The sequence below is a fragment of the Eschrichtius robustus genome, chromosome 3 (genome assembly GCF_028021215.1).
Source record: "Eschrichtius robustus isolate mEscRob2 chromosome 3, mEscRob2.pri, whole genome shotgun sequence".
Lineage (NCBI taxonomy): Eukaryota > Metazoa > Chordata > Mammalia > Artiodactyla > Eschrichtiidae > Eschrichtius > Eschrichtius robustus.
In genome coordinates, this window is record NC_090826.1 from 22989010 (window position 1) to 23010053 (window position 21044).

At 36.4% G+C, this 21044-nt stretch overlaps 1 protein-coding gene across 12 annotated transcripts in view; it reads left to right on the forward strand.

Annotated features, from left to right (window-relative positions):
• The window catches only part of EPB41 (erythrocyte membrane protein band 4.1), a 203286-nt gene that overhangs the window by 91557 nt on the left and 90685 nt on the right, over positions 1-21044 (forward strand). For all 12 annotated transcript variants that reach the window (XM_068539321.1, XM_068539311.1, XM_068539312.1 and 9 more), the window contains exons 5-7: positions 2060-2102; positions 8830-8905; positions 10756-10974. In XM_068539321.1, coding sequence (XP_068395422.1) covers positions 2060-2102; positions 8830-8905; positions 10756-10974 — 338 coding nt within the window. The remainder of the gene's footprint in view (positions 1-2059; positions 2103-8829; positions 8906-10755; positions 10975-21044) is intronic.

Consider the following 21044-nt stretch of genomic DNA (forward strand, 5'->3'; position numbering starts at 1 on the left):
CTCTTATTTGTTCTTCAACCCTAAATTAGATCTCCCAAACGTTCTTTTTTTTTTTTTTTTTTTTTTTTACCTTTTTTCCCCCCAAAACATTCTTTTGAGAAACATTTCCTAACCGCCTCTAAGAAAAGACAAATCGTTCACTACTCAGCTCTTCCATTAGACTGACAGCTCCTTGAAGACAAGCACTATTTTTAAATCCTTTTTTGTAACTTTGGTGCCTAGCACGTGGAGGCATTCCTAAATACTTGTTGGCTAAATAAAATGCTCTGAATTGAATAATTTAAATTGAGCATAAAGTACCTATTGTTATGCACACTGCTTTTTTATTGTCTTGTACACACTTTTTGATTTTGCTTTTGATTCGGAGGTCTAGATACTGAAGAAATAATACTTTGTTCTATAAAGTACCTTATACCTTGGAGTCCCATGTGATTGGCACAAATCTGGATTTGCCCTCTCTATGTCAGATTGATGGGAATTCTAGCCTTAGAGTCATAGAATGGCTCATGGAATCTCTGTAAGAAACTTGGCAGCTTCAGGCTACTTTGGGAGATTTCTCTTAAAAATAGGGAAAATATGGAGTCACCTCACTCTGTAGGGGAAATGTTCATTCCACAGTGGTAGAAAGTAGTCTTTGTTAAGACTTCTGGATTGCAAGGTTCTCAGAGGTTCCACAAAACTTATCAGTTGGCGCTTTTAAAGTCTTCTTTTGCGTTTGGACCTATAACAGCTTAAAGTTCTTTAGTCTTAATGAGAGAGGAAGGAGAAACACCCAGGTTACCCCCTGCCCTTTCTCACGGGACTTAAACAAGTATGTACTTAGTTTTTATACTTTAGAATAATTTTATATTAAGTGGCATTTTTAAAAACATATATTTCTTAATCATCTGTGTTAATTGCAGGGGCAGGGGAGAGAAAAGGAAACTCGTCCTCACTCTTTACTTATTATCTGTTGTGGTGACTATATATAACGGTTAGTGTAATACATAATCAAATGTAAGATTGTGGTATTCAAGCCCACTCCTTGGGTAGGGCAAATGGGATGGTCATCTTGGACTTTGCCCTTGTTGGTACAGGGTGAGGAGTAATCCCCCCTTACTCTTCTTTTCTAAATACGACTAAAATTCAATTCTAAACGTTTTGAAAGGGGGAATGGGGTGGGGGGATTGGGAGTAGGCATGAAAGGGGCTCCTGGGGTGCTGGTAATGTTATACTTACATGTTCACTTTGATAATTTATTGATCTATACATATGTTTTATGTACTTTTCTGTATATGTCTTATGTCAATAAAAATCTTTTAGACAATTCAATTTAGAAATTTTTGTCTTTAAACATTTCTCAAGGAGCCTATGAAAGATGTTAATGGTGAGGCTCTTTTTAAGTGCCATTAGTTTTGCATGGTCCACTATGGGTTGAGGAACCTTGCCCTTGTGGTGTGCAGATTTTAAGTGGGGTTGGAGAATGGTGAAGGGAGAAATTAGTGTGGGCAAGAGTAGTCAGGAAACACAAAACAGTTATTCATTCAGTTAACATTAACTGAGCACGAACCATGTACCAGGTGCTGTGCTGACATAGAAAACTTGAATGAGACTGGAGGTCAGAGTTGGAGGGAAAAATAAGATCTAGGTTATAGATCAATAATCCTGGTCATAGATCTCTATTTGTCTTTACAGAATAATAAAAATAGCAAGTGCTTATTTAGCATTTCTTGTTAACTAAGAGCTTTACATATATTAACTTTTAATCTTCACAATAACTCTGAGATAGGCCCTACTGCTAATATCTCATTTTATTTCCTCTAATAGATGAGGAAACTGAAGTACAAAGATGCTTAAAGTCACTCACCTAGGAAGTAGTAGAGCTAGGATTCAAGCCCAACTGTCTGGCTCCCTGTTTCTCTGTTCAAAATTACTGTGCTATGTGAAACTAATGCAAAAAATATTGGAACTGTAGGTTGACCTGGAGACACTATTGGAGATGGTCAGTAATCCTGCTTCTGGTACTCTGTGGTTTATGTATTTTGGAGCTCTGTGTGAATGCCTTTTCTTCTTTTTACAGACATGGCTGGATTCTGCCAAAGAAATAAAAAAGCAGGTTCGTGGTAAGTGAATATAGCCCTTTTTCTAGCTCTTTCTTTTTTTTAGTAGGTCAGAGGATTTCCAACCTTTTTCTGGCTGTGAGTCACTTTAGAATTCTGACTATGGCAGATGGCTTTGAAATTAAGATAAAGCCTTCCTTTGGAAGGTAGAGATTCCATAATAGAAAGATACGGCAGAGGTAGACACTATTGAGATGTAGGTCAGATCTTGATGATTTTTTTTTACAACTAGGCAAAGTGGGGGAAGATAGGAATGATTGAGAGAAACAGAAGGTGGAAACAAACAAAGAATAGAAGAGAAAAGGATATGGGAGTCAGTTCTCAAAATGGTAGTGATTGAAACTGTAGTAGCTTACGATTGGGAGTTTGCTGCCTGATCCTGTTCCATTTAAATTGTTCTGGACTATTGAGTTCTAACCTTCTCCGTGTTTTCTTCTCTATAGTTCTTTTTTGTCCCTTTTCAACCGTCTTCTTCCAAATTGAAGTATGTAAGGAACTGTGGAAGGAAAAAAAAGAATAGAAGAAATTCCTTGCCAGTGACCCTTCTGTCATTGTGGCTTTCTCTTAGCTCCAAGCCCTCTGGCATATATTACTGCTGAACACCCTGCTCAGACTGGTGTCCTGGGATAGATTTTTCTAGGTTGAAAAAAGTCTAGATTAGTATTTTGTAGCCTCAGGCCCAATGGGCTAAAGGGTAGAGACTTTACCCACCGCCCCCACCCCCACCCCCCCAGTTATGACTAGATGTCCTTTTAGTTTAGTTTATTTTTGAGGAAACTTGTAGGAACTGCAATAGATGTTATTCATCATGATTAGTAAGTTTTAACTGTATCACCTGAAAACAAGTTTTATTTTTCATTTGTTTCTTAAAAGAAAAGACTTTTGTTATGGTGAAATGTTTTCTTTTAGACCCTATTTATTTATATTTCTTAAGATAGAGAAACAAAATACTACTTTGGCTTGACAACTCTCCATATTTGCTCTCTGCCTATAAAATCTTGTTTTAAAATGCAAGTCAGAGTAAAAAATATTCAGAATATTTGAGGCATGACAACAAAAAACATGATTCCAAGCCCCTTTCAATGAAGATACTTTTAATATTCAATATTACTCAGGAATAAATGATTGTACAAGAAGACTCTTTAGGAAGAAAAGTTAAAACAGAGTTTATGATGAGTGGAGAAGACTATCTAGTAGATTATCTTCCAGGCTATTGAAAAAAAAAAGAAAAAAAAACTCTCGCTAAGAAAAATAACCTAAGTGTTTGTCATTTTAAAAAAATTTACAAAATAATAAAACCTCTTCCTTCAACATGGGAAAGAAAAACCGTGTCTGTAACACAAACTTTAACATCAAAATGTAAATATTTCATTGAGCCAAAGAGAAGGTTGACATTTATCTATTGCAAAGATTTTGGGTTTTTTAAAAATAGTTTTCACGGGCTTCCCTGGTGGCGCAGTGGTTAAGAAGCCGCCTGCCAATGCAGGGGACATGGGTTCGAGCCCTGGTCTGGGAAGATCCCACATGCTGTGGAGCAACTAAGCCCATGAGCCACAACTACTGAGCCTGTACTCTAGAGTCCACGAGCCACAACTGCTGAGCCCGTGTGCTGCAACTGCTGAAGCCCGCGCACCTAGAGCCCATGCTCCGCAACGAGAAGCCACTGCAATGAGAAGCCCATGTGCCGCAACTAGAGAAAGCCTGCGCACAGCAGCGAAGACCGAACAGAGCCAAAATTAAAAATAAATAAAATAAATAAATTTATTTTTAAAAAAAAGCCCTTGAGTTTAAAAAAAAAAAAAAAAGTTTTCATCATACAAGTAATATATACCCATTGTGAAAAATTTAAGCATTATGAAAATATATCATGAAGCAAGTAAAAAGCCTGTAAATCCTATCCTCCAGATATAATCACTGTTAAATTGGTATGATCTGTAAGATTTTTTCTAGGCATATATAAATTTTGCTTTTCAAAAATACAGTTATGTTATACATTGTTATATATTGTATATTCTGTGTATTATGTCATACATAGTTTTAAAATTTTTAAAATAGGTGATATAAATATGAGGTATAAAATTAAAAGATACAGATGAATATAATACAAGGTAAATCTTCCTTCTTCCCCTGTCCTTTAACTAATTTCTTGTGTTCTGTCCAGAGATGTTCTGAGTGTATATAGACATACATTTTAATATAAATATGTATTTAATGCATACATTATATTTTATATATAATATACTTTGTAAATATATTTTAATATAAATATGTATGTTCTGTATGTATTTAATATACATATCAATCTTTAACATAATTTGTATACTCTTTATATTAACATATATCAATTTATTTCATTTGTTAAAATTTTTTTTTAATGATTATAAAGTTGTAGCACTGTATATATAGAGAGAGAGAAGAGTGAGAGAGAGAGAGAGAGCCAATCTTACTGATGGATATTTTGGGTTGCAGTAAACATGTATTGAATATATATGTATATGTACACTTAGATGTATCTGTAGTAAATTGCTAGAAGTAGAATAAAAAAGTATGAATGCTTAAATTTGTAATAGATATTCACCAGCAAGATTTTTTCCATATTTCAAAAAATATAGAAAAGAATGGAGGCTAATATAACAAATACCCATGTACCCATCACCCAGAATTAACATGTGTTAACTTTTACATTTAAAATAGAACAGTACCGGTAAGGTTTATCTCTTTTGTTTTCCTCCTAGTCCCATCCCCTTCTCTCCCTATCCGTAGAAATCTGTTTTCATGAATTTGAGGTGACTCAGTCCATGTTTTTATGTTTTTCCTTCATATATCCATACCCATGTACAATAGATAGTATTGCTTCGCCTGTTTTTTTGAAATTTCCCTCGGACCTAACAATCCATTTGAACCTTCTTCTAAGGTTTATCAGTCTCTCTCCCTTCTCCCAGCTTAATATTTAGCTTTGTTTAACTTCCTTGGTTCTGAATAAGAGAGATCTCCCCTGCTGAGTCAGGCTAGCAACTTCCACCTCCTTCTGGAATAGTACAGAGCAAAAGCAAGAAATCCTTATACCTTCTGAAAAATACTGATATATAAAATAACACAAACTGTGTTTCAGAAATTCTATAACCCAGGATATGCCCCTTCTAAATGTATCCTCCTCTCATTCCCCTGCAGAAGTCACCACTGTCCTGAATTTTGTGTTAATGATTCCATTGTATTTTTTAATGTTTTTTTAAAATTACCTAATGTATGAAAGTATACCTAAAAATATTGTTTTACCTTTTTGAACATCATACAAATTGAATTATATAACAGTTAATCATCCATGACTAGCTTTTCTTATAAACATGATTTTGGAATTCATCTCAGTTGAAAAGAAAATTTCACAGTGATATTCTCTGAATTTTTTCTTTTCTTTTTTTCTTTTTCTTTTATTTTTGGCTGCACTTTGCGGCTTGTGGGATCCTAGTTTCCCCACCAGGGACTGAAGCCGGGCCCTGGCAGTGAAAGTGCCAAGTCCTAACCACTGGACTGCCAGGGAATTCCTCCTCTGACTTTTTTCTCATGTATTCTGTTTCATTTTTAAAAATGCTGATTTTGACCCATTAAACTGATTTCACAATGGATCATGATCCACAGTTTAAAAAACCCCACCAGGACTTCCCTGATGGCGCAGTGGTTAAGAATCCGCCTGCCAATGCAGGGGACACGGGTTCGAGCCCTGGTCCGGGAATATTCTGCATGCCGTGGAACAATTAAGCCTGTGTGCCACAGCTCTAGAGCCCGTGAGCCACAACTACTGAGACCGAGTGCCACAACTACTGAAGCCCGGGTGCCTAGAGCCTGTGCTCTGCAACAAGAGAAGCCCCTGCTTGCCGCAACTAGAGAAAGCCCGTGCACAGCAACGAAGACCCAACGCAGCCAAAAATAAATTAATTAATTAAAAAAAAAACCAACCCACTGATTTAGGCTTAAAGTGGAATTGCTAGATTATAGAGTATGTTTATTTTTAGTTTTACCAGGTATAGCCAAATTGCTCTCCTTTAAATTGATTGTAATAGTTTACATCCCCACCAATAGTGTATGAGATAGTTCCTGTTTTCCTGTGTACCCAGAAGGCAGGAATTTTTTTTCAATTATTAATTTTAAAAATGTTTGGACACAATTTCAGACTTAGAAGTTGAAAGAATGGTACAAAGAATTCCTGGGTACCCTTCTCCCAGATTCCTCAGATGTTAATATTTTACTATTTTATCTTTTCTCTTTATCTACACACACACACAACACACACACACACAACCTTTTTTCTGAACCATTTAATAGTAAGTTGCATTGTAGCAGCACCGTTCACAATAGCCACTTTTTTCTACCCCCAACTTTCACAGTTGCTTTCTATATGCACTGTTCTTTGCCTTGATTTTTTTTTTTTCACTTAACAGTATATAGTGGCGGTGTATCTTTTCTTGCCAAATAAATACATTTAGGTTGTTTCCAGACATTTGCTATTACAAACAATATCTTATACCTGTATCATTTGACCACGTTTAAGTGTATGTTTAGATACATTTATGAAAATAGAATTGCTAGGTGAAAGACTATATACATTTTATGTTTTGATAGATATTCTCAATTGTTCTCCGTAGTGTTGTACCAGTTTACTCTCACATCAGCAATAGAAAGTGCTTATTTTCCCCACCAATCGTGGGTGTTATCAAGCTTTTTGTATCAGTTAGCTCAAAGAGAAAAAAAAATCACACTTTGTAAACTATTGCTGATTTGCTTTCTTTAATGCTAGTCTTCCTGTACTATTAAAAAATTGCCATTTATATGTTATGAAATAACTGAATTTGTGTTTAAAGTTCTTAAATGCTGAATTCACATTTATTGAACATTCTTTTAGCTGTCTTGTTTCCCATATTGATTTGCTCTAGTCAGTACATTTTTTAAAATAAATTTATTTATTTATAGCTGTGTTGGGTCTTCATGCTGCACGTGAGCTTTCTCTAGCTGCAGTGAGCAGGGGCTACTTTTCGTTGCAGTGCACGAGCTTCTCATTGCGGTGGCTTCTCTTGTTGCGGAGCATGGGCTCTAGGCGCGTGGGCTTCAGTAGTTGTGGCTTGTGGGCTCTAGAGCACAGGCTCAGTATTTGTGGCGCACGGGCTTCGTTGCTCCGCGGCATGTGGGATCCTCCTGGACCAGGGCTTGAACCTGTGTCCCCTGCATTGGCAGGTGGATTCTTAACCACTGTGCCACCAGGGAAGCCCTCTAGCCAATACATTTTTTATAGGTAGCATAGAAGTCACCTTTTTTTAATGTCTATATGGGAATTATAAGTTAACAATGATTAGATTATTAACATATCATAATAATAACAACAGATGGTATTTTACAGTATTTGAACTGTAAATATTGCCTCCCCATCCCCTTACCCTTTTTATGAGAAACAATTATGGGTTGCTTTTCTAAGTTCCATTTAAAGTTTTGGGGATGTGAAACATTAGAAGTGAGTTAATGGTAAACATTAGGATTGAGTAGATTTGAGACAAGTTTGTTTTATTGTCTGGAATTTGCCTTTTAGTTCAAATTTTGAAGGAAAATATCAACCATTTCCAAGAGACTCCTGTATTAAATATTTTAGCATGCTTAAAAGTGCATATTCATTAAGACATTCAAACTATTTCAAATTTTAATTTGCATATGGTCATTGCCAGCCAATAGCAATAAAAATGATATTTGGAGATGAAATGCTGTGAATGCAAAACAGAACAATGTTTGAAACACAGATGTTTGTTATAGGGTAGTAGAGTCCAATGGTTAAAAGCATGGGATTTGGAGTAAGAGAACCCTGGATTCACTAGCTATGTATTTTCTTAAGCCTCTGTTTCTTCATAAATAAAATGAACTAATAGTAGCACCTACCTGTATATAAGAGGGCTAGCTTACCTGGCATGCAATAAGTACTGAACAAAATGTAGCTCTTAGCATCATAATCAATCATACTTATTTCTGACTGAGGCCAGGCCCTACTCTTTGGGAAACTAACAGTCATGTTAGAAAAACCTTGAAGGGGTAGCACTTAGCTGGAAAAATTGAAATGCATTCTCCACTTAACTTTTACTCACAATCTCTGATTTTCATTGTAGATAAAAAATATGAAACACTTGTATGAGTCTTAGGATTGAATTCTTGTAGTTTTCATACCTAAAATATTTTCATTAGAGCTATAGTTTCTAAGAGCCACCTATATTGCCTCTTCCTTCTTATTTCTAAAATAATCTCCTAATCTCACCCATATTAATGGGAAGAATGCTTTTGTTTATTTGAGATAATGTTGAGAGATGTCACAAATAAATAATGCCAACACCAAAAGAAAACATCCATGGATCACTTTGAATGACCTCTGAGGACCCAGAGTGGTATATAGATCACATTTTGAAAACCATTGCTACAAACATGTTCACCTATAGGATGGTTTCCTTTATGTTATTTTGCTTATATTGTTTTATAAACAAAGCTATTATATTAAGTCGGGTAAAAAAATGAGATACTCTTAGATGGTGTCTAAACAACTTTCTTCTTTTTCTTTTTTAAATAAAAATAATATTTCATCCACAAAGCATGAAAGTATTAGGACACCTCAAGAAAAAAAAGAGTTTTTTGAATATTTTTAGGTATTTCTAACAACCAGAAACTTAGGCACAAGCATAACATTCTTTTGTGTTTATTTTTACAGGTGTCCCTTGGAATTTCACATTTAATGTAAAGTTTTATCCACCTGACCCAGCACAGTTAACAGAAGATATAACAAGGTAAATAATTTATTAATAGTTAAATATGTAATAAGTAATCTCATTATCATAAGCTCTGGGAATTTCTTCATTCAGAATTGAAGAAAAATGATGAGCTATTAAACCTAAGATAAAAAGTTTCTGGTCACTTCAAGGCAGGCTTGCAAATAAGTGATCCTAAAAGCCTCAAATATCTGTGACTCGCCTGGAGAAAATTGGTAGGGAATTAACCTTGCTTATCATGGGTATTATGCCATGCTGTGGACAGGGAAGCTATAAACCATACTATCCTCCAAAGGAGAAGACACAAATATAGTGGCAAAACAGCTCTGCTGTTTTTTTGTTTGTTTTAAATACTCCTCTTCCACCATGCTGTTTCTTAAGGGATCAAAAAAGCTAAAGTCTCAGTGTTATTATTTTTTCTTCCTATTCCCCTTTTAAATTGTATGATTAGGTACATGAACTGAACCTTCCTCAGTAATTTCTGAGCCCACTTAATTTATGAAATAAATCTTGTACTCTTTAAAAATAGCTTACTGATTCCTTTTTAAGAAAGTGGCCTTTATTGGATTCTATATAAATACTGAATATTAGCAAAAAAGGAAAAAGGAAAAACAGTATACAGTAAAGAATACTACTCTACGTATGTATATCCATAGCATCTTGCATAGAGCCTTATACATAGTAGGTATTTGGCAAATGTTTGTTCAATTGAATTGTTGGTTGTTGAGAAACTGCTTTCTAATTCTGATTTTGCTGTCAACTATCTGATTTCAGACAAATATACACTCTCTAGGCTTCAGTTTTCATCTCTCTCAAATAAGAATAGTCTAAGACTATTAAAAGGTCTGCTTGTTAAGTACTGTGAAATGTCTATGCCATTTGAAAAAATTATTCTTTGTCCAGTTATCCTTAGTACATTCTTGACGTTGAGATGCCATATCTCTGCCTGAAAAAATTGTCTTGGTTATTGCTTTTTCACAGGTAATATTTGTCTCTTAGAGTTGCTACTTATTCATCTTTCTTCATTAAGGTTTACTATATATACAACAAAACAAATCCCTAAAATTCTGTACTAATTACCTACATTTTAGAGGAGTTTAAGATTCTTATGATTTGATTGGCATTGCTCTGACTTTTTAAAAAGGATGTATGTAGTGACTAATCATAGATAGCAAAAATGGTTGCTGGTGCATATGTTGTTCAGCATCTAATTATGGTCAAATCAAAAATATGATTCTAATTAATATAGGAGTTTTCAATTTAATCATACCTCCCAGCTTTCCTGTTTGGTAAAAGAGTCTGAACTGGTTAACCCAGTCAGAACAAGGGCTAAGGAGGTCAGGGCCATGGGTGTGAATACCATATGGTGTGTCTGACATATGTAGGGTCACTCAGTTTGTTGGACTTAACTGTTTCAACCACCATCTGAATTCCCTATAGTTTAGCATACAGGTGGAATCGGTCTTACAAGATGATAGTGTGTGGAAGGCTGCATGCAATTTAAGCCCATCTTGGAGGAAAAACATACCAAAGAACGTTCATATCCTAGTGAAAATGTATCAGTAATGTCATCTTTGTATATGAAAGGCAGTATCTACGCATTTGGCAAAGCAACGTGATAGAAAAGAAAGGACCCAGTTTGGGGGCCAAGCAGCCTTTATTACCATCTGACATTGAAATAGTACAATGAACAACCATATACCCTCTACCTACACTGAACAATTATTAATATTATCTCATATTTACTTAATCATTCTTTTTCTTTCTCCCTCCCTACCTCTCTCTCCCGTTTTCTTCCTTTTTCTCTCTCTGTATTTTGTTATTGTTTTTGTTGCTGACATGGTAACATCTTTTCTCTTTGGCTGTAGGTATTATTTATGTCTTCAACTTCGGCAGGACATAGTTGCAGGACGTCTGCCCTGTTCATTTGCAACCTTAGCATTATTAGGTTCTTATACCATCCAGGCTGAGCTGGGAGACTATGACCCAGAACTCCATGGTGCAGATTATGTTAGTGATTTTAAACTGGCCCCAAATCAGACCAAGGAACTTGAAGAGAAGGTCATGGAACTGCATAAGTCATACAGGTAAATATGTCTCCAGGATTTGTTCTGTGTTTACTTTGACAGTAAGTTTAAACCCTTGACCTGGGATTGATTCAGTGTTTGCCTTAGTGGGAACTGGTGCCATAGAAAGAGTCAGCTTGAGCTCAGTTCCCTCCCACTTCTTTGGGAAAGTCATTTAAACCCTCTGAGCCTCAGTTTTCTCATCAGAGTAATAGGTGTTGCATTGTTGGATGAAAACTAAATGAGGTAATATATGTAAAGCACTAAGCACAGTATCTGGCACATAGTAGGTGCTCAATAAATGGTAGCTATTATTATTATTGCCTTACCTTTTTTTTTTCCAGATTTTAAATGTATTATGCTGTATTAGATGCTTTGAGATCTTTAGAGCAGAGGTTCTTAACTTGGGGTCTATGTACATGGATAGACTTCAGAGGGCCCATGAAACCCCTGAAGGTATTTTTAAAAGTCTTTATTGAATTCACTAATTTTTTTTTTTCATGGAAATAATTTGTTAATGTTGGGAGGTATAACACAGTGATCAAGAACAAGTTCAGACTGAGCTGGGTTGAATTCTTGGCTCTGCTTGGTCCTGGCCTGTGACCTTGGGTAATTCACTTAATCTCTCTGAGCCTCAGTTTCCTTATATGTCTGATAGAGATCATTACCTCAGAGGAAATAGGGTGATCCATAGGATTAGAAAAGGTAATATGTGTAAAAACTTAATATAACGTCTTACATAGTAAAAATTCAATAAATGTCAGCTAATATTAAAGTCCCAGAAAAATTTGTGTTTCTTCCTACCATACATCCCATCCTTATTTGAGTGACTTGTTATAGCTAAATTTTACAAGCTGCCTTAGCATATTAAGGAGACTGTCTGATCCTGGCCTTGAGTTGGTACCCTGAATTATGTTAGCTTGAGTTAGGCTAGGATGCCCCAAAGGGTCATACTGCTGAGAAGTCCAGAGTGGTCTTAGTAGGCTTTTCATGGTAGGAACAGGTATTCTATTTGGCCGTTGAGCCATCTTATTTTCCTCAGAGTGGTTCCAGTAGGATTGCATGGATTGAGATGCCTCAAATGAGAGAGTTTGAACTCAAGGTGCCCCAATTCTAGTTGCCTTATTCTCCCTGTAGGTTCCGGTCCCGCAGTCATGAGAACCATAATGAGGACTTTAAAGTCTACAACCTACATAGCAATAGTCTTATAACTATCACCTTACTCTCCTGAGGTCACACTGTTTCTACAGAGACCTGCCGAGGTTTGCTTTTCAAGTGTGAGCGTATACATTACAGTGCTCTGATATCTAAGACCACTAATATATGACTTTCAACTAGTTGATGATTGTAACTTAAGCATGTTGTATTGTCCTTAAATATGTTTTTAATATACTTATTTATATTCTGATTATGATTCTAGAAATTTATATATATATATACATAAAATATATAATTACACACACATATATATACAAAAGCAAGTAGTGGAAAGAAGCAATCAATTAAAATAATTTGATTTGTTAAAATGTCAGGATTGTAGGGAAATGTTCTTTTTTTCTAATAATTTAAAAATAATTTTTACTGGTAGTGTAATCTTTGAGCAATCAATAAAATGGTAAAAGAAAATATTTTACTGCTGCTGTGGAGCAAAACAGCAGAAAATAGTGGTATCAGATTATGATTGATACCTAACTTCTGTCTCTGATGATTTTTTTTTTTTTAAGGAGTCCCAGTTTATCTATCACTCAGCTTCAACAGTTATTACCCCTGTAGCTTTCTTGAGTCATTTATTCCCCTCCATATTTTTCCCCGACAGTATTTTAAAGCAAATCATATAATTTCACCCATAAAAACTTAAGTATATACCAGGATACAGACTTTAAGAACACAATACAACTATCACACCTAATAAAATTAACACTAATTCTTTAATATCTGATGATTATTTTAATGGTTATTTGATCATAGTAGAATTTCAGGTTTGGGAGGACTTTATAGTCTAAATCTCATGCAATGCTTGATTCTCCTTTATAGCATTGTTACATAATCATCATAACATTATAAGCAGCTAATTATTGTGTGTCTGTTATTATGTGCCAGATACTATGCTAGGCACTTTATGTATAATATCATATTTAACGTTTATAATCACCCTTTGGATTAGGCCAGCTCTTTTCTTTCTTTTTTTTTTTTAATATAAATTTATTTATTTATTTTTGGCTGTGTTGGGTCTTCGATGCTGCATGCCGGCTTTCTCTAGTTGCCGCACGCTGGCTTTCTCTAGTTGCCGCGAGCGGGGGCTACTCTTCGTTGCAGCATGCGGGCTTCTCATTGCATTGGCTTCTCTTGTTGCGGAGCATGGGCTCTAGGCGCATGGGCTTCAGTAGTTGTGGCTCGCGGGCTCTAGAGCGCAGGCTCAGTGGTTGTGGCGCACGGGTTTAGTTGCTCCGTGGCATGTGGGATCTTCCTGGACCAGGGCTCGAACCCGTGTTCCCTGCATTGGCAGGCGGATTCTTAACCACTGCACCACCAGGGAAGTCCCAGGCCAGCTCTTTTCATATGGTGTTGTTTTACAGACTGCCGGCAGTCTCCAAGATTCTTTTTTTTGTGTGTGTATTTATTTTTATTTATTTATTTTTGGCTGCATTGGGTCTTCGTTGCTGTGCATGGGCTTTCTCTAGTTGTGGCGAGCGGGAGCTACTCTTCGTTGTGGTGCGCAGGCTTTTTATTGTGTTGGCTTCTCTTATGGAGCATGGGCTCTAGGCATGCGGGCTTCAGTAGTTGAGGCACATGGGCTCAGTATTTGTGGCTCGTGGGCTCTAGAGCGCAGGCTCAGTAGTTGTGGCGCACGGGGTTAGTTGCTCTGCGGCATGTGGGATCTTCCCGGACCAGGCCGCGAACTCATGTCCCCTGCATTGTCAGGCAGATTCTTAGCCACTGTGCCACCAGGGAAGTCCCACACTTTTACTTTTTAACTTGCAGTTAAAAATTAAAAAATAAAATAAAATATTTTTAAACCTGCCAGTTCACTTAAAAATTTTCATGATGAAGCAGTAAAGAGTATTGATTTTATTAAATCTGAAATACATCCTGTTTAATATTCTGTGTGATTTAATGGGAAGTACACAGGAAGCACTTCTGCTGCATACTGAGGTACTTGTCTTGAAGAAAAGCACATGTGTAATTGTTTTGAGTTCTCAGCTGCATTAGCCAGTTTTTTAATGCAACACCTTTTTTACTTGAAAAAGTGACTATGATTATTCAGACTTGGTTATTTGGCGTACATTGCCTCAAAAATGAAATGAGCCAGTCCTTTAAGGATTGCTAAATGACTGATAGTATTTGTTGTTAATGACAAAATTCAAGCTTTCAAATGAAAATTAGAATTTTGGAAAATTTGTATTTGCCGTCATGATCTTGACAGGTTCCAAATACTTAAACGACTTTTCTGATGAAGTTGGTGATTATTTTAATGAATGTGATTCTTTTCTTGTAATATTGTACAATGAAATGTGTCAACATTTGGAAAACTTGCATTACTCAGCCAACCAGTATTTTTCAGATATGAAATGCATGAGGTTACAAAATCATGCATCTGTATAAAAGGCCCATTCAAAATGCAAGATAGACCAATGGATTTTAATGTAATATGGTACAAAAAGTTCACTGATATGTTTTCAGATTTCACATTGCAACTAACCTTTAGGAAACTGCCATTGTTAAGTTTTGGTGTAGTATCAAAGAAGAATATTTTTAATCATCAATTCTTCCTTTTCCAACTACATATCTGTGTGAGATCAGGTTTCTTCATATATTACAACCATACAAAATATTGCAACAGATTGAATACAGAAGCAGGTAGGAAAATCTAGCTGTCTTCTAAGCCGCACATTAAAAAAAATCTGTAAATATGTAAAGCAATGTCACTCCTTAACTACATTTGGGGAAAATACTGTTATTTTTCACACAAAAAATTTTTCATGTTAAAATACGAGTCGTTTATTGTTATTCAGTAAGTCCCCTACATACAAACGAGTTCTGTTCGGAGAGCGTATTCGTTAAGTCCAATTTGTTCGTAAGTCCAACAAAGTTAGCCTAGGTACCCAACTAACACAATCGGCTATATACTGTTGCTTTTACGCTTGCTTCTGGACATCCTGGGCTTGAAATAAAGATACTGTACTGCTATACTCTACAGTACTGTACAAAGTACACAAAAGCACAACCACTTGTAGAGAATGCAAGCACGTGACAATGTATGCCAGACACGTGAACTAACTTATGTGATTGGACATGCAAACGCACATTCACATCTTTGAAAGTTCACAACTTGAAGGTTCATAAGTAGGGGACTTACTGTTCTTTAAAGGTTTAATCAATAGTTTTCAATTTTATTAGTTTTAATTTCTAATATAGTAAATATTGATAGAAATAACTCACATTAAAAAAAACTGTTTAGTCAATATTATGACATAGCATGAGTGTGTTTCGTGTTTGGTAATTGCAATCATTGTTGCTTTTGTTGTGGTCATCCATTTACAGTGCTTGGTGTCAGTCTATCTCTTGTAAAAATAAAATACAGTGTGTGTGTGTGTGGAAAAAAAAGAAAAAAAAAGAAAAAAATAACTCTTTAGAGTCCTCAGTAATTATTGAGAGTGAAGGGATCCTGAGGTCAAAAAGTTTGAGAACCCCTGAGTTAGGCTGAGTTCAGGCTCCACTCCTTATTAGCTTTATGACTCAGTAAGTTATTTAAACTCTCTAAGTTTCAGTTTTTTCATCTGAAAAATAAGGGTGATGATGTGAATTTTGTGATTGTTAAATTAGAAATTCATGTAAAGTGCTTTGCACAATGATTCTTATTCCATTTTACAAGTAATAAATGTGAGTCTGGGTTTAGAGAACTGCTCTTTGGAACTAACTGAGTTTAAACCCAAATAGGTGAAACGATCTCAGAGGACAGGTGGATATGGTCCACTTGATGGTCTGTGAGGTATACAGATAGAAATTGAGCAATAATCGATTTCCATGATTAGAAAATTTAGAGGTCTGTCATCTTGGAATTTACTTGCTCCTTTTTGTAAAGATTGTCAATCCTCACAAACAGAAAGCAAAATGGAAATTTTAATTATGTCCAACAACGTGACATTTTAACAGTCCAAAGAGACTTCTGCTTAGGCAGAAGCATTTACTATGCATTGAAAAATACAAGTAAATACTACCCTGCTCCTCAGATAAATAGAAGATAGCCTACATACATGGAATTCTTAGTAGTGGCCCTTTGCCTAGACAGAGACCGTGAAGCTATAATTAACACTAAATTTACAGTAGCAAATCAAGCTTTAAAACAAATTGTCCTCCATTTATGGGGACTAAGATGGTATGTAAAGTTGTCAGTTGTCCCCCACTTAATTATTTGAAACCACAGTCCTTAATTAGAAGATGCAACAACATTATTAAAAGGCTGTCACAACCCCGCCAGATGAAAACTGCTGACCACAAGCATGTAGACCCCAAATCAGCTGAAACCAGAAGATGGGTGATGCTTGAAACTTCACCTTGATGCCAACCAATCAGAGAATTGTCCATGAGCTGATCATGCACCCTGTAGCCCCCTCCCTCACACTGCCTTTAAAACCTTTGTCTCCTAACCAGCAACTTGGGGATGGTTTTAGGACATTAATCCACCGTCTTCCCAGGTTGCTGGCCTCCTGAATAAAGCAACTTTTCCCATTAAAAAAAAAAAAAAAAAAAAAAAAGGCTGTCACATAACATTGGAACTCACTGACTGGCTCTATATCTTGACTCCACTTGCTCAAAATAAATACAGGGAAATTTTGTTATAACTTCTCTTTTTAATGAGCGAAAGTTAACCAGTGCCAAAGCTCCCTGGTTAGGTACTTCTGTAAGCTGCAGTAGTTTCAAGTAGTAAATTATTAGGTGGTACTGAATAAATTCAGGACAGTACTCCTAATGGCTTAGAGCTGTCTAATCTCTTCCCAGATAGTTTGTTACTACTTTCAAGAGTCTTCAAACATTTAGGAAAAACCATAGTCTTTAAAATGTTAAGTTGAAAATAATTTAAGTTTAATTTGTGATTTAAATTTGTTAAATATATGTTTGTATTTATGCACAGGTATCTGTGGTTGGTGGGATTATGGGAGATTTTCTTCTTTTTTTTTTTTTCTATGCTCTTAAAGATATTTTCCAAATTTTATACAATGAATGAATGATTTTTATAATCAGAAAAAGCTTCCTGAAACAATTGTGTTCTAAAGCCGTTAGATGGGATAGAGCAAGGTAGTCATCCATGCTGAGAGGCAGTCTGGCTGGGGATATTGGGGCCTAAGCAGGGTGGGGAGCATGTTCATTGTGGGGGCCAGCCTGGCAGGAGAAGTCAGAGCTCAAATAGGATGAAAAGGCAGTCGTGTGGACACGTGGTTGTGGTTATCACAGGCAGAGCAGAGTGAGAAGGGCATCCATGTGAGGGTAAGGCCTGCAGAGGGCATCCCTATGGGATGGTACCTGATACAGGTGTTGAAGCCTGAGCCGGGTGAAGAAGATGTCTATGGAAGGGGTAGCCTAACACCAGGAGTCAGAACCTGAGTGAGGTAAGGAGGACTTGTGTGGGGAGCAGCCTAGCATGGAGAATTCAGAGTCTAAGCCAGTGAAGAGGGCACCCACGTGGAGGAGGGGTCAGTGGCAGCAAAGAGAGATTGGTTATGTACAGGGGGTTGATCAAATGAGTCAATGTGTTGTATTAAGGATAATGGGAGCCAGGTTTCTGACTGTCAGTAAAGGGAGATACAAATTAGAGTGAGAGAGAAATTAAAATGAACCCTGTGGTATTGCATCAAAACTGGAGGGTTCAATGTAAACTCATTGTTTCCAATAGATAGATGGATGGATAGATAGATGATAGATAGATAAGTAGATAGATAGATAGAGATGTAAATAGGTATACACACACACACACACACACACACGCATACTCACATACTCTGACTCTACGTTGTGCCAGAAGGAGGTGCTCAAAAAATGATGGGAAATGGTCAGAGGGACACAGAATCCAGCTTAGAAAGGCTCCCACTAACCAAATCTGGGACGATTTAAGCACTAAAATAAATAAGGAAAATAATTGATTATATTACATTGAATAAGCTGAGAATCCCTGAGTCCATACTGATATAAATGAGTGAATAGATTAAAAGTTTGACAAGGAATAGACTATTTCCAAATACATTCCCACAGAATATTTATTAATTACAAAGAGGTAAAGAGGAATTTCATGGAAGAGAAGCCCGGCAGACATTGCTGATCAAAATGAACATCTCCTGGAAGAGACAAATTGAAATCATGTTCCCCCTGATAGGATGCAGTGAGAACACAGGGTCACTTCTGTGATATTCCTGTGAAAGATGCATAACTTATGGGGTCAATTTATGGAGAAACATCAGACAGGCCCAAATTGAGGGGCATTCTATAGAATAACTGGCTTATAATCTTTAGAAGTTCAAGATTAGGAAAGTCAAAGAAAGACTAAGAAACTTTTCCAGACTGAAGAGGACGAAAGAGAGATGAACTAAATGAAACTCCATGAGGCTTAACTGGATTCTTCTGCCATACGGAACATTTTGGAAACAACTGGGTAAACTTGAATGGGGTCTGAGGATTAGATTGAAGTAATGTATTACTGTTTATTTCCTTGTTTTCAGAGTCCTGTGGAGGTTATGTAGGAGAATGTCCTTGTTTGTAGGAATTACACACCAGAGTACTTGGGAGTGATTGGTCATCAGGTTGACAATTTGCTCTCAAATGGTTCAGGAAAAATTGTTTGTATTGTAGGTAACTTCTAAGTGTGTTTCAAAATTTTTTTAGTTATATAAAAAAATGTTAAATGCAAAGCATCAACCAAACCTCAAATATAAATATTATTTTCAACTAACAAGGAAAGTCATAGTTTTAAAGATCGCTTCTTACCACCTGCCCTTAATACAATTTTTTTTAAAAATTTAATTAATTAATTTATTTATTTTTGGCTGTGTTGGGTCTTCGTTTCTGTGCGAGGGCTTTCTCTAGTTGCGGCAAGCGGGGGCCACTCTTCATCGCTGTGCGCGGGCCTCTCACTATCGCAGCCTCTCTTGTTGCGGAGCACAGGCTCCAGACGCGCAGGCTCAGTAGTTGTGGCTCACGGGCCCAGTCGCTCCGCGGCATGTGGGATCCTCCCAGACCAGGGCTCGAACCCGTGTCCCCTGCATTGGCAGGCAGATTCTCAACCACTGCGCCACCAGGGAAGCCCAATACAATTTTAAAGCATGCTTACTTATTAGAAAAGAATTTAACTTCATAGTTTGAAATTTAAATCTGTATTCAAATTGATTGACCCCGTTAATGTCCCTTAGAGTTGGAGGAGTATGGGGAAGATTTCATCATGATTGCTTCATTTAATGTCTTAAAACTTGTCTTCAAATTCAAGTGATTAAAATTATTTCTCTTTTATGAGTTGCTTATGATGTACCACTGTACCATCAGAAACCTAAGCGTGCAATAATAATAAACATTTATATTTTACAAAGCAGTTTCACAAGCATTATCTCATTTTATCCTACTAGTCACATTCATTCATTCAGCAAAGATTAAAAAAAAAATCATTGCCTATACTAGTCTCAGGAAGTAGGTATTATTACGCTTCTTACTTTATAGTTAGGAGACTGAGGTCACCACTCTTAAGTTCAGGAGCCAGGATTCCAGCTGCAGTGATGTGACTGGGGTCCTGGCTAAAGCCTGCTGCCCTAAACTGAGTCATAACTTGCCTATGACCATGTAAACCCTCCACGCTTGTTTCTTCATCAGCAAAGTGAAAGTGTTGGACTCTATAATCTTCAAGCTCCATTCCAGCTTCGAATCCTAAAATTCAAGCCATCAATAATACTAACACTAACAACAACAAAGAAAAAAAACCCAAAAAACCATAGAATGGGAGTAACCTTAACTAGAAAAGTATATAATTTATATGAGGAGAAAAAAAACTACAAAAATTTCCTGAGATGTTTTTAATGACTTGAATATACAAACTTGTATATGTGTTTATTTTCCCATTCTCCTTTTTTGTGTTCAATTTCAGAGTCATTAATAAAGAGCATTCAGGTATGATGGTTTAGAGCTTGTGGAAGGAAGTTTTTATTCTGAGATGCAGAGTCATGAACAAATCTGCAGTTTCTTTCCTGAGATTTTTTTTTATTGGGGGGGGTGTTATTCCAGGGAACCCTTTGTTCTTTTTAATGAGGATAAAGACAGATGGGTTTGGAAGAGACTTTCTCTTGTTAAATGAATAGGTCACTGCTGCTTTATATAGCTTGAGGCTGGCAGTCTTATGGGAAATAGACATTTACATGGTTTTTCCTTGGGGGTATGGCTGCTTTATTGTTACTATGAAGTTCTGTTTGATTGGTCTGAATTGCACAGCACTAGGAGTAATATTTTTTTCTTCAAAGCTCAGCATAACAGCTCATGAGCACTTTTCAAAAGAGAAGAAAGTTATAAAGGAGAAGGAAAGACTGTCACAGTGAGTGTTTAGACAGTGAGGCTGATTGTTTTCAAACAAATTTAATTCATTATATGCCTAGTAATGAAGACATCTTAATAACAGAGAAAGCAGCCCCATTATCTACATGCCTCTATTAACCAATTTATTTTGTTTAGGTTAGTGGGCAGGACACCATCTGTTACCAGAAATTTTCTTTTCATCAAGCCTGCCCCCATTAAGAATACCCAGTTAAGCAACTTCAGCTGCCCTCCTGTTTAATTTCCATATTAACTCAATTCAGGGATAGGGAGAGAAAAAGGCAGTTAAGAGGATATTGTAAGTTGTACCATGCTCTCAGAGGATTTAATTTGGTTACCTCCTTGGCAAGATAAATTAGTGGGAGGAGTTTATATGTGTGGGAGAAAAGGGCTAAGGAGAGGGAGGGGCAGAACTGATGGTGGATGAGGTAGCTTTAAAGAAATTTAGTAGGTTTTTATTTTTTAACTTTTTTTTTCTGATAGCTTTTTGGTGACTTTTTGTTCCTCCAAAGTCTCTTTTTCCAAGGCAT